The sequence below is a fragment of the Symphodus melops genome (genome assembly GCF_947650265.1).
Source record: "Symphodus melops genome assembly, chromosome: 18".
Lineage (NCBI taxonomy): Eukaryota > Metazoa > Chordata > Actinopteri > Labriformes > Labridae > Symphodus > Symphodus melops.
The window spans coordinates 18,946,993-18,960,042 of NC_136708.1; the positions used below are offsets into that span (position 1 = coordinate 18,946,993).

The 13,050-nt window shown below is 40.0% G+C and overlaps 1 protein-coding gene across 3 annotated transcripts in view; it reads right to left on the reverse strand.

The window, feature by feature from the left end:
• samd12 (sterile alpha motif domain containing 12) overlaps positions 1-13,050 on the reverse strand; it is a 104,617-nt gene that overhangs the window by 50,294 nt on the left and 41,273 nt on the right. For all 3 annotated transcript variants that reach the window (XM_079367750.1, XM_079367749.1, XM_079367748.1), the window contains exon 4: positions 11,539-11,679. In XM_079367750.1, coding sequence (XP_079223876.1) covers positions 11,539-11,679 — 141 coding nt within the window. The remainder of the gene's footprint in view (positions 1-11,538; positions 11,680-13,050) is intronic.

Here is a 13,050-nt window from a genome sequence, read left to right on the forward strand (position 1 = left end):
TATATCAGAAAAGTTCAAGTAATATAAAGTCTGCAAATGTATTACCTTCATTGTTTTAAGCATCAACTATCGGTAAATTTCTCCTTTTTATTACTATATTGAGGCTAAGAGTTACAGGCAGACATGTTGAAGTGTTTGCTAGTGTTAGGGAATTTTGGCAAACGTTTCTTTGTCACAGGAGTTGTTGAGATGTGGGACATCTTGGAATGTACTTCATGATATTCAAGTGTTTTACCACTTTTCACAAGATGTATGATCGCCCTTACGTATTTGAATTGCTATTTGTGTATTGGTTTATTGTTTTATGACTTTTCATTGAGGTATGGGGGGGGGTTCTCTATTTGAAAGAAATGCTCGAGTTAGGCACTAGGGATTAATTTAAGATACATTTGGAAATAATTAACTCTTAAATTGATATAGCTCTAACCGTTTCAGATGGGGTTTCAACTTAATCCTGAAAGCCAAAAGGAAGAAGGCAAGATGTGGAACCATATTGTTGTTGAACATCTGCCAAATCTTGAATTCTTTAAGTACAGCTCACACATTTTAAAACATGTATGGACATTTAAAAGGCTTAGTCAAAAGTCATGGTGGGACAGTTAAACAAATACTGCATGCTCAGAAGGTGGCTCGGTACGTCTGAGGCAAGCTAGCACTGTCAATCTCTTCAGCCCTTTTAAAAGTTATTGATTTGGCTGCTTGTTATCTCACAATCACTGGACTGGAAAATGAGCTGTTAATCTACCAGCTGGGGAAAACGATGAAACAACAAGTGTGCAATTCTTGTTTTTTTTTTTCATTTGTGCTTAGCTTAGTAAAGATTCTCTGGTCACTCCATATCTCCATGCCTGCAAACTTTTACATGTTGAAGTAGTTCAAACCATGTTAGAGAGACCGTGGAGGACTTCCTGTTTAGTCAAGCTCTCTTTGTGAAGCCTTGAAGCAGAGAGAGAGAATTCTTCAGAGGGCCTTGAGCAGACTCCTAATCCTGAATAACAAGTGATTCATGATCAGAGAAGCAACCAATACTCTTTCAGTGAGTCACCATCATCACATACAGTATGTAGAAATGATGTAGAAGATGTTCAAACACATTTTAAAACCTTTAACCTAAAGGTCACCTACAACTTAGCAACAAACATGATATTGCAACGTTTCGGTACCAGACCTTCCTCAGATTTGTCTTTAAAGTTTATAACATCATATAAAGAGACTCAACATTAATCCTCCATGAGCAATCACTTGGTAACAGGTGGAAGGGTTAACATCAGTTTGAAAGGCAGAAACTTTAAGCAGGACCAGACTGTTTGGTTCATTGGTAAATGGCCATCTGTCAAGCCAAGCTGGACCAAGAAAGTGGAATAGAAGTGGGATGCTTTTAATGCAGTCTTTGCTACAAACATTTTACATCTAGCATTAAGCACAAACTTAAGAAAAGGCAAAGAAAAAATCCTTTCAACAAGCTGAAACCTCAAGCAGAACCATATGGTCCAAGACAGTGGGATAAAAGTAGAACGATACAATGAACCATGATGTACAGTTTGTTTTTACTAAACCCCAGATTAGTCCACCCATAGATTTCACAACAGAGGCAAGGGGAGACTTCCTTTTAAAAGGCAGAAACCTTCAACATAATCAGACTCACTGGTGGACAGTCATCTGCCATGATGGTCGTGGCCGAGAAAGTCAGATAGAGATGTCTAAAATGGATCCCTCTGCTTTAAAAATCTTTGCCATGAACAATGCCCCTTGAGCTTTTTAACATAAAGTAAGTATCTAAAATAAAGAAAAAAAGTAAAAGTGAGTATGTCCAATTTTTTTCAGAGAAGACTTGGTCTCTTTGAAATCAGAATCTGTTTCACTAAATGAAGCGTAAACAGCGAGCCAGTGTCTACGTTCACAGATTAGCACTATGTACTCAGAAAACCACTTTCATAGAGCTCTGTCAGCTGTGTAATTCAACTTTCTTTTAAGAGTGATGATTTCACAAGCCAGTAATAGCATATTTACTGGCGCAGGGCTGTTATTGAAAAGTCTGAAATGGTTATAAGCATGAAATTGAATACAGAAGAAGAGTAAAATGAGATTTCTTTTTTGAGGAGGAGAGAAACGGGACGGCTTAGCGTGTTCCAAATCTTTGTATTAGAGTTAATTTAGAGGGAGTCACTCTTTGAATGGTGAAAATGGGCAGTATCAAGAAAACAAGGTAATTAATCACAGCATTCTCATTCCAGCGTTTTTATTGTCTTTAAATTGGACTTTTTATAATGTCAAATGGTTTATATGGGGCCATAACTCACTTAAATTCACAGGTTACTTTTGTGTGACATCCTGCCCTTGTTTTTTTCTATTTTTTTTTATCTCAGTTACAGAATGATCTCTGTTTGTTTCTATGGATACACGTATTGTGGCTAAATATATATGCACAAAGAAGCAGGCACTTAAAAGAAAAGCACCGGCCTCACAAAGCAGGAGCAGTAAACCTGTATCACGTTTTAAATCACCTCATGAAACTCAGCTTTATTGGTTTTTCTTCCATGTATTGATCTTTCATTAAATGTCCTCCCTTCTCATATTTTTCCAGGTCGATTTGATATGTTTTTGACGTTTTATTAAAGGGTTATTTTTGGGTTGATTTTATCTTGTTTTTCATTTCCGCCCATTTGAGGCAGAGCTATTTTTTGTAAAGAGCTCTTCAATAACATTTCTTTATACGTAGCTGTCAAAAACAAAGTTTAATGCATCTTCAGATTTTTCATGATTTTACAAAGAGAATGTCACCAACATTGTGTGAACATCACTGACATATATCCGTCATTTGATTTTCTTGAATACACAAATTATTCCAAAAGCCTGTTTCGATGTCATTTTGTAGTTTTTGTGTTTTTACATAATTGAATTTGTTTTACATAAAGCTATAATATGTAGAATTTTAGGGCAGCAGTGATTCACTCCCTAGCCTTAATACTTACATACTGTGTGTTAAACACAATATGCCTGTGTAATAAAATGCCAATTAACAGATTGTTTTGAAAATTTTGTATAAAATGATATCCAACCAGGTCTCCTTTGACTTTTCATACCAATTAAACACCTCTAATTGAACGTACGCTATAAAAACAATTAACCTAAAAAGAAAGACAATAAAGGTGAATTCAACAAAATGGTTCTGTCGAATGCTCCTTTAATTATCACATCACATAGATGTGATGTGAAATAAGTGTTGTAACCTTTACTTAAATGGGGCTTGGTCCTCTGAGGGTCCTTTTATCCTTCAGTACACCAACATACATGGAACAGTCTACCTCCAGACATGAAGCAGGCCTGTTCTGTTAAGGTTTTGAAAGCTAAGCTAAAGACCCACTTGTTTACTTTTGAGTCATCGATGACTTATGAGTCATCGGTCTGGTTTGAGTGTTTTGTAGTTGTTGATGTGTTTTTAAATAGTATTTTTATGAACTGTGTACAGCACTTGAAACGATGCCTAAATAATCAATTTAATTACTTGCTAATGTGGGTTAGTTTGTGGAAGTCTCACAGCTGCTCCACTCTTTCCATTTACCATGCTGGGATTTACATTTGAAGTCAGACTGAACATGATCAACATTTCAGCTAACATGTGGTGTAAGACTTTCTATTCTCCACACAGCTACAGTGTTTTGTTTCATTTCATGTTTGGACGAAGGAAAGGGGAAGTACTAGGGAGGAGAATGGTTAAACTGGTTCCGTTTGTTTTCCACCCTGCTCTGACTCCAAAGTGCCACTCTCAGGCCGTTCGCTCTAAACTACGAGGCAGCTGTTGTTTGAACATCACTCTCTGTTTGGAGAGCATCGGTCCGTCTCTGTTGACTGTAAGCAATAAGTGATGAGCCTCCTCTCTCACCGTCCCCACGGCAAATAGAGAGAGAGAGAGACAGGGAGAGGGGAAATCTAATTATTTCCCTCCCATGGCCCAGCAAGCCTTAAAGGTTAATCACTGTCCGTCGAGCTAATTCTGTCTAGGTACACTGCAGTAATTACAACACCTCGCTCGCTCCCTCTCTCCTGCTCTCCCTTGCCCTTTCCTCTATTATGTACCTTGCTTACGCCAGCGCCCTCCTCTTCACCCTCGCTCTCTTTTTAGATAGGGAATAATCTCGCTCTCATCTCCCATTATGTTTGTCCTTTTGTCTCGATGGTGCCCTTTTTTGTCCTCTTTTCCTGTCCTCAGAAGCGTGATAGGTATGCAAACAATTACAAAACACTTTTTTTAAAGGCATAGTATCTGGGCGACCATGAAGTCAGATTTTGTCAAACTAAATAATGATTTCTTAATGGATTATGAGGAGGGAATGTCTGCTCTCTTCCAACAATAAAACAAATCTTCTTTTGGGCTCAAAATAAAATTTGAAAAAGTTCAGCTTTCAAGAAACATCTGCTTTTCCATGTTGCACTATTTAAATTAGCTATTCTTTAAGGTAACCTAACCTAATGAAGATTTACATCCATCACAAAAGTGATTTTTAGGACATGAACATATTATCATGTACAGCTATGTGCTTATGAGATTTGTGTTTATGAGATATGTACATGTACTGATATATGTGATTGCTTTTTTTCAACGGTTTAGTGCAGCAGTCTGTTTATAAAACTTCCTGCAAAGTGATTGTAACTCACACCAGGTTGTAACTTTTTCATCGAGGTGTTTGGTAGAGGTTTTGAACGTAATCACTCCAATCTGATCATCCTGTCAGAGAGAGCGGCATAATGTCACACCAGAAATTGGAGTTTTAGTTATTTATTCTTTCAATAACTTTAAACTACCTCTGAGAGAGAAAGAGAGCTCATGCAGACGAGATGGAGGGAGCATGCCATTAGGCACAAAAGTAAACAGCCAGGAAATGAAAACTTCATTTGATCATCAGTGCGAATGTGACTCCAGTAAAGGATGTGACTCTGTTTTGACTGCAGACATTCAGTGTGTCTGCTTGTCACACTCCCTGCTCGGTTTTTCATAAAGTATAGACCGAGGTATCCTCTGGTATGTCAAATCATATAAATAATCATGGTGGGCCGCCATGGTCAAAAATGCCAAGGCCTTTTTTTGGTCCCAGTCCAGCCCTGTTTACATATCTGTATGTAGCCTATTTTTGTTAGTAGATTTGTATACCTGTATAGTTCACAGTGCGTGCATTTATTTACCATGTAATAGACAATTTGGTTAACCACCAAAATAAAGACAATATTTTTGTGCATCCCTTTAACTAATTTATGATACAGTTAATTCATTTTCCATTCCACTTAAGTATTATATGTAATTTAGTGTTCTTCTGCTTCTTCTATTTAATCCAATGTAAGTGTGCGAATGTAAAGATAACAAATGTAAGCTTTATTTACATGTATTTGGTTAGCGCCACTTCATAATATTACATTATCTGCAAAGACCCGACATGAATCCATCATGAGCACTCTGAAACATTTAGAAACATTTAGAAAAGTTAGAATAGTAAATCAAAACTGGAGAGGCAGAGATCTTGAGTAAAACCAGACTCAATTTGAACAGAGTTTGGAAAGTGGAATAGCTTAAGCTCACATATTTGAGCTCACCTGCCTCCAATTAACAATTAAGGCTGGAATACAGAGAGCAGTGATGACGTTTAATGTCTCCATGACAACCACTGTAGTTTCAGTTAGCTACTCGTTAGCAACCGCCATATAAAGTATGCGTAAAAACTTTAGAATTCATAAGTGGGGGTCTTAGGTAACGTAGTTTATCTCGTCTAACAAAACGTCAACATCTCTTCAGCTTGTGTTAACCACAGATCTTATTTCAGGCGTCTAAACACAAACCCATTCAAAATCCCCATAGACTTTTAGAGTCAGGAACCCATGACGCTAAAAGGCTAACTCACTTCCTGGTTTTAGGACTCATTACTGCACCATTCTAATTAAGCACATAAACGAGTGACTATAGTTAATGTGGCTTCCATTTGTTTACATTCAAATCACAGATTCACATTTTGAATGTAAACAAGCACAAATGAAAATGGAACTTTCCAAAGATCAAAGGCCGTCCACTTCAAAGGACGTGATGTCATATGATGTCATAATTTGGCCAAGTATAAATCAGGACATCCGGTCAGTCAGATCATTTCAAGTCTCTCACCAAGCAGCAGCATTTGTAAGACCCTCTGATTAATATTCTGTTTATCAGAAACAATAACAACTTTCAAACAGCAGCATGTTGGTCAAATCTCTGAACAAAATGCAGCTCACGAAGGTCCCGAAGGGAAACAGAAGTACCTTCCCCAAAGGGAACAGAGTTACCTTCCCCAAAGGGAACAGAGTTACCTTCCCCAAAGGGAACAGAGTTACGTTCAAGCCGGAGGTCCAAGTAAGAGTTCTACAAACGAACAAGCTCTCAAAACTTGAACAAGACGTGACCCGGCTCAACGTGCTGCTCAACAGAGAGAGGGAGCAAAGCACCAAGGAGAAGAGAGAGAAGATGATGATCCACCATGAGTTGGAGGAGACAAAGAAACAGCTTGAAAGACAAAAAGCTGAAAAGGAGTTCTTTATGAACCGGTGCAAACAGCTGGAAAGACAGCAGGGACACACCTCGGAGGACACTGCCGCCAACCAGGGACAAAACAAAAGAGGCAAAAGACGTGTTGCTGAAGACGAAATGGAAGTTGACAACACAAGCATCCCCAACAAGACTTCAGCCGAGCTCGGAGGAGAGACGAATAAACTCCTGAAAGAAGAGCTGGAGAAGGTCAAACGTGTTCTAAATGACCAAGGCCTGAGGTACCAGCATGACATGCACAGTGCCGGGCAGCAGATTCAGACCTTTCAGCAAGAGATGGAAAAACAGTTGAAGGCTCACACTGACAGAGTGTCTCATGACCAGGCTTTCATCAAGCACTTAACAGACGAAAAGGACGCCCTACACAAGAATATGGCAGAGGAGAACAGCAAGCACCAGAACATTATGCAGAGTGCCAGGCAGCAGGTGGAGGCCCTGCAGTGTGAGCTTCAGCACCAGAAGCAGGCTCACATGGACAAGGACTCCCAGTTCCACGAATACGTCAAGTCCTTGACGGCTGAATATAACGCCAGCTGTCAGAGGATGGCAGAAGAAAACGCTGTCCTGCTGCAGAAGGCGCAGATGTGCTGGACGGAGCTGCAGCAGACAAAAACGCAGCTCAGTGGTCAGAATGACATTCAGAAAGACCACCAGGAGCTTCAAGCCATGCATAAGAACTGTGTGGAACAATTTGGAGCTCAGATCCAGCAGGAGAGGAGCAACACCATGTTTTTCCAGGAAAAGTTGCAGTTGTTAGCGGCTAAATTTCAGGAGCTGAACCAGAGGCACCAGTCCGAAGTTTCCACTCTGGAACATCAGGCTAAGAGCCAGCTGTGTCAGTTTGAGATTGAAACCAAATCTCACTCAGACCAGCTGACACAGAGCCAGGAAGTAACCAGGAAGCTGAGGGCTGAACAGGAAGCCCTGCAACAGAGCTACCAGGAGAAGGAGCGCTTCTATGTAAGACAGCTGGAAGAGCTGGGCGCTCAGCTCAATCACCAGCTCCACAGAACCATGGAGCTCGCAGAGCAGCTGCATGCTGACAGAGAGGAGAGCGTGCCCTCCACGAGAAAAAGATCCCGGTGTGAAGAAAGACCAGAGGACGAGGACATCGTGCCCTCCAAGACAACAAGATCCCGGTGTGAAGAGAGACCAGAGGACGAGAACACAGGAAGTCAATGAACCAAACAAAGTGTCTTCCTGGACGGTTCTCCCCTCCTCCTCTGCACTGTCGGTAATGCTTTACTTTACAAATTTGGCCATAATTAGACAAACTTCTTTGAAATTAGCCCCAAATTTCATTGCAATTAGAAAAAAAAAAAAAATCAAATCAAATCACAAATTCCCCTGTAAAGTAAAGCATTACCAAAAAACATCAATTTCACAAACATTAAATAAATAAACTATAAATAAATTATAATCCTGCACATAAAGTCTCAGATTATCTCTGTTCTACATTTTACATCCAAAGGTTTCCACGTCACCCGGTGTACAAAGACAGAAATAGAAGTAGCTTCGAGGCAGATAGAAAAGATTTATTTTGACATCATAATGAACGATATCTTCGCTTCGGCTCGAACCCTAACCTTCTGGATGAGTCGACCGACTCAACCAACTGGGCCACAGTCTCAGGCTGTCAGGAGTCAGTGACAGCTCCTGTGTGTGTACACAGTTTGTGTGTATGCGTTGAGTTGATGCGTCTGTACAGTGGTCGGTTACATAACGTTGGCTACTTGTCTTCATGAATGTCTTTTTTGAGATCTTGAGGCAGAAACTATAAGTTTTAGGATCTTGATGTCATTTCATTTGTTGCAGCTTATCTGGACCACAAGAGCAAACTGCCAAAAAAATACTAAACATGAGTCAGTGAGTGTATGCATGTGGAAATAATAAAACAGAACAAACTTAAAAATAAAAACACAATCCTTGAATTAAGCAAGCAATGGAAACATGCATGTGTTGTGTAAACCTTTCCACAGAAAGGATTTTACAGTAAAAAAAAAAATACACTATGTCTTCCTTTAAGAAAGACAAACGAATGGTGAAGATCAGGAACCTTATTTCCTACTGTAAAACGTTCTATTCTACCCTGACCATAGGTACAGTATATTGCTGCATTAAAGTCCCTAGAGGGCAGGATAACACGGTTTTCTCAGCAGGCTACTTGCAAGGCAGACCTGCAGATTAAAGAATGAACTGTTAAATGTGCATTTGAGGGCCCTCTTCACCTCACCTCTCCCTCTGTCACAAATAAGAAAGAAAAAGCAAAACAGTAAATGACAGAACTTTAAGCATTTAAGTTGACCGTTTCATTCAAGTTATTCACTAAGTTATATTATCTACAAAAACCCCAACAACAACGTAATAACAGATTGACTTTCAACTGACTTTGATTAGGAGGGCAGTGCAGACACCTAGCTGTGGGAGTGTCACCTGTCTTGGGGGAGGGGTTACTGCCCTTTGTGATGTCATGATCTTCAAAAGGCCTGTTTGAGAACAGGATTGAATGTGAGAAAGACGACAATTCGGGATTTTACAAAGCTTTTCTTTCCAATGCTTCATTGTCCTTCAGTATCGTTGATATCATCTGAAATTCAGCCTTTATTGAAACTGATGTTTTTGATCTGTAGTATATAAAAACATATGTCATTTGTATTGATATTTCTTCGAGCTTCGTATTCAGGCCAATCTCGCAGGAAGGAGGGTTTTCTTTTCTCACCTCCTCTCTCTCACTTTTCTTACTTCCTCTCTCTCTCACTCTCTCTCCTTTCTCATCCTACCTTCGATCCACCTACTGTCTCCCTCTCTCGTTTCTTCTTGCCATTCCTCCTCCTCCTTTATCATCTCATAATTACTCCCTGCCAACTTCCCACTTTCTCTCTCTCTTTCTATCTATCCATCTCTTTCTCTGGCTCAGTTTCTTACTGGTTGCTGCTCTATTTCCCTCTAGCAATCATTCAAGGAATTGCGCCCTGGGCCGAGAAATACTCCTCCATCTCTTCTTCCAATTTCTTCACTCCCTTGCCAAAAGCATCTCCAGAAGCGTTTACCTCAGGAGACTTTGAAAACTGCTGGCTTACCCTCTTCCCTTTCTCTACCACTTTCACAAATTCCTCTCATACATTTGTTCTTCAATGATACAATAGATAAAGAGATATCAGATGAATAGCAGGAGTGTAACCAAAAGGTGGCCTTGGATGGAATGGGCCCCTCTGAAACCTGGTGAGCCTTCGAGGTGTCAACCCCATAATCCAAAACTCTGATTGGCTTTCTGCAAGGTCAGAGGTGGGACTCAAATTCAAAGAAACATTGGGGATCGTGCCAAGAATCATTGGCAGCCTTTCATTACATATGTCCTTATTCATTTTTAATAATAACTATTTTCTTACTTCTTGAAGTCAATAGTCTTTTCTGTTTGTCTGTTCTTTACCCTGGGGCCCAAAAAGTTTCTATGAACACCCATGGCAGTGGATGATAAGGACATATTTCATTTCTCATATGGAGGAGAGAAGATCACTCAGCTAAACTTTTTCCCTTTCAATCTCTCTTTTTCTAACTATTTTCCACTTGCTAGGGGACCTAAACATCAGCAGGGGATGGAAGATGCTTTATTACCCTCCAAATGTTTTTCCCAAGAATTTGAAGAGCGACAAAAATCCGTAGAATTCTTTCTTTTTTTTTCGGACCCTGCGGCAAAAGCCCGGTTTGAGAGTCAGTGAACAGACGGGAGCTGATGGAGGTGGTGGTGCTGATGCAGAGTGCTGCTAGAAGTTGCGGAGGAGGATGAGGAGGAGGAGAAGGAGGGAGGCTATAAGAACTGCTGAGGAAGAGAAGACGAAGCTGAGAGCCACAGGGTGAGAAGAAAGAGAAGAAAAGATGGAAGGCAATGGCATCTGGATGTCGTCATAAAACTTCCAGAGTGGGATTTACTGTCTCAAGAGAGACACTTTAGAGTAGTCAGGGTAGGCACGCTCTGTATATGGAATTTTATATGGAGAAAAGGCAATGATAGTCTCTCTCTATTGAAACGTGTTACAATTTAATACAAATCCTTCAAATTACAGCCAGAAAAATTGACAATGGCCGGGGCGCGTCTGAGATGGTAGGCCACGGGTGGCATGGCCCAGCCTTGGCCACCACAAATTCCAACTTACTTCCAACACTGGAATAACGTGTTTTGAGTTGTAGTCAACTTAAACTGAAATGTGTAAAAGGTAAAAATGGCATACAGTCAGCATGTAGTAAAAAGCAACAGAGCAGTGTCACTTTTAAAGCAGCTGTTGTCAACAGACTGTTGTCACAGAGACAGGATGAACGGGCAGTGCTTTTCTTCTCTGCGTACAAACGCTTCAAGCTAGCACTCCAGAGCGCACAGCCAGCGCTTTTCTACCCAGAAAAAAGTGCAAGGTGGACGTAGGTCCGAAAACCAAATCTAAAATAGCTGCCAACATTAACACTGGTTCAGTTTGACTCTTAGGCCAACAGTTGTCTTAGTCGATTTCTTCAGAGTGAACTGATTTTACAAGGTTTCAACTATTTCAACTATTTCAATGTGTTTGTGTTCAAGTCTTTCACCTGCCTATGATGGCTTTTAACTAAAAAACAAACCATAGGAAAAAAAAAAGTGTGCATGACTGTTGTTGTTGCATAATCATTTTTAGATTCATCACTTCCTGCAAGCTTTAAAACATGCAGCGATTGCCATGGTTACAGATGGCAAGGACATAAACGCTGCACAGTAAATGATTTGAATATTGAACAGAGTATGAGACGCTGGCTTCGTTGTGAAGATACAGCACGTGTTGTAAAAATCAGCAGAGTATTAAAGCTCGTCTGAGCAAACACTATGCCTTATGAGATGAAGAGCCGGGTAGTAAAATGTGTACAGTCCTTCATTATGACACATTTCATGTGAAATGTTATGTTTGAGGACAAATGAATTGGAGAAACTGCGTGGGGAAAAAGCTTTCTACCTTGTGTGAGAAGTTGAAGGGTCCTGACTTCTTCTCGGACGCGGAGCTGCAGGACCTGCTGCAGGATGTGCTGCCTCTGGCCTTCCTGCATGATACCCATTCGCTCCAGCTTTCTGTCTGTCAATCTCATCAGAGCCCGCCCTAAACGAACAACAACAAAAAAAAAAGCGTTAAAAGTCAAGGGCTATACGAAGCAGGAAGCCAATGGGATTTAAATATGCACAGCTGGAGACACTCTAAAAGCCTTCGGATTAAGCATTTATGTCCGAGGAGGAAACACACATAAACAAATATGGCCGCTGCACAAATCATTCATTATGAGTTTGTATGAGAAAGAGCTTTCCAAGGTGACATTTGATTCTGATGTTTAAAAAAAATAGCTTTTCAGTCCGTCAGTAACCTTTCATCTTCAACTTGAAGCATATTCTCAAAGACGTTCACATAAATAGGAGTACTGTATCTCCCTTGTGTGAGAAGCCGTCACAGCTTCTTTCCTAATTGCAAATCCTTGTATAAAATCCATAATTTAATCATCCAATCAGTTTCTATGAGAGGGGATTTGGGCTTCTGGTACATCGAGAGTAGAGTATGGTGTAATTATCAACGCTTGTTATGAGTGCTTTTGTAACATGAGGGGCCGTAAGCAGATAGGACGATAATTCAGGGTAATTACGAGGCATTAGGTCGAAACCCAGAGAGTCTCTCTTTGCTCCTTTTGCTCTGATGAAAGCCCGGGCAGGAGACAGGCTCTGCTTGTTTGAGAGCTGAAGGAAAGATCTGTCCTATTAGGGCGATTGTAGTTAGTCCATAACAATCTACGTCCTTGTTTTATTTCATCTCTCTTCGTCCTCTACATTTCGGTTTATTGCCAGTTCATTAAAGTTAATGATTATGATTCGCAGCAAGGTTGGGAGAGAATCTAAACTGGATTTTTTTTTTTATGATACGAATATCAGTAAGATGTAGATTACATTAAACTCCATCTTTTAATAAACCTCTTTGCATCTCTTACATTCCTGCTTATTGTTACATCATTAAATTTGGCAAATCTAATTAACTGAAAGATTTAAATAATAGTCCTCCTCTCCTGATATCAGTATCTGGATCTGTGTCAATGCTATCACACAGTTGTTTTCTGCTCTCTCATTTGTAGCTCTCTTTTCTTTCAATATAATTCAGTTACCTGTCAGATCATTAACGGAACATACACAGAATTACGTTTTTCTAATATCGGTATCTGTATTTGTACTGTTAGTCTGTCATCATATTGTGTCTTCCTTTATTTCTCTTTCATTCTTCTCTGCCATATCTCATTCTGGGGTACGGTATTTGGTATATCTGCCTTTACTCTCCAAACTTTTCCAAAAACAACAACTGAAAGAAAGGCTGACTTCATACCTTCATTTCTGATGACTTGACAATCTATCCTTGATCATTAGGACACCCAAAGCCCTGCTGCCATACCATCATAGAGGGGAGTAGTTGAAAAAGAAAGTAAGAAGGCTGAAGTGT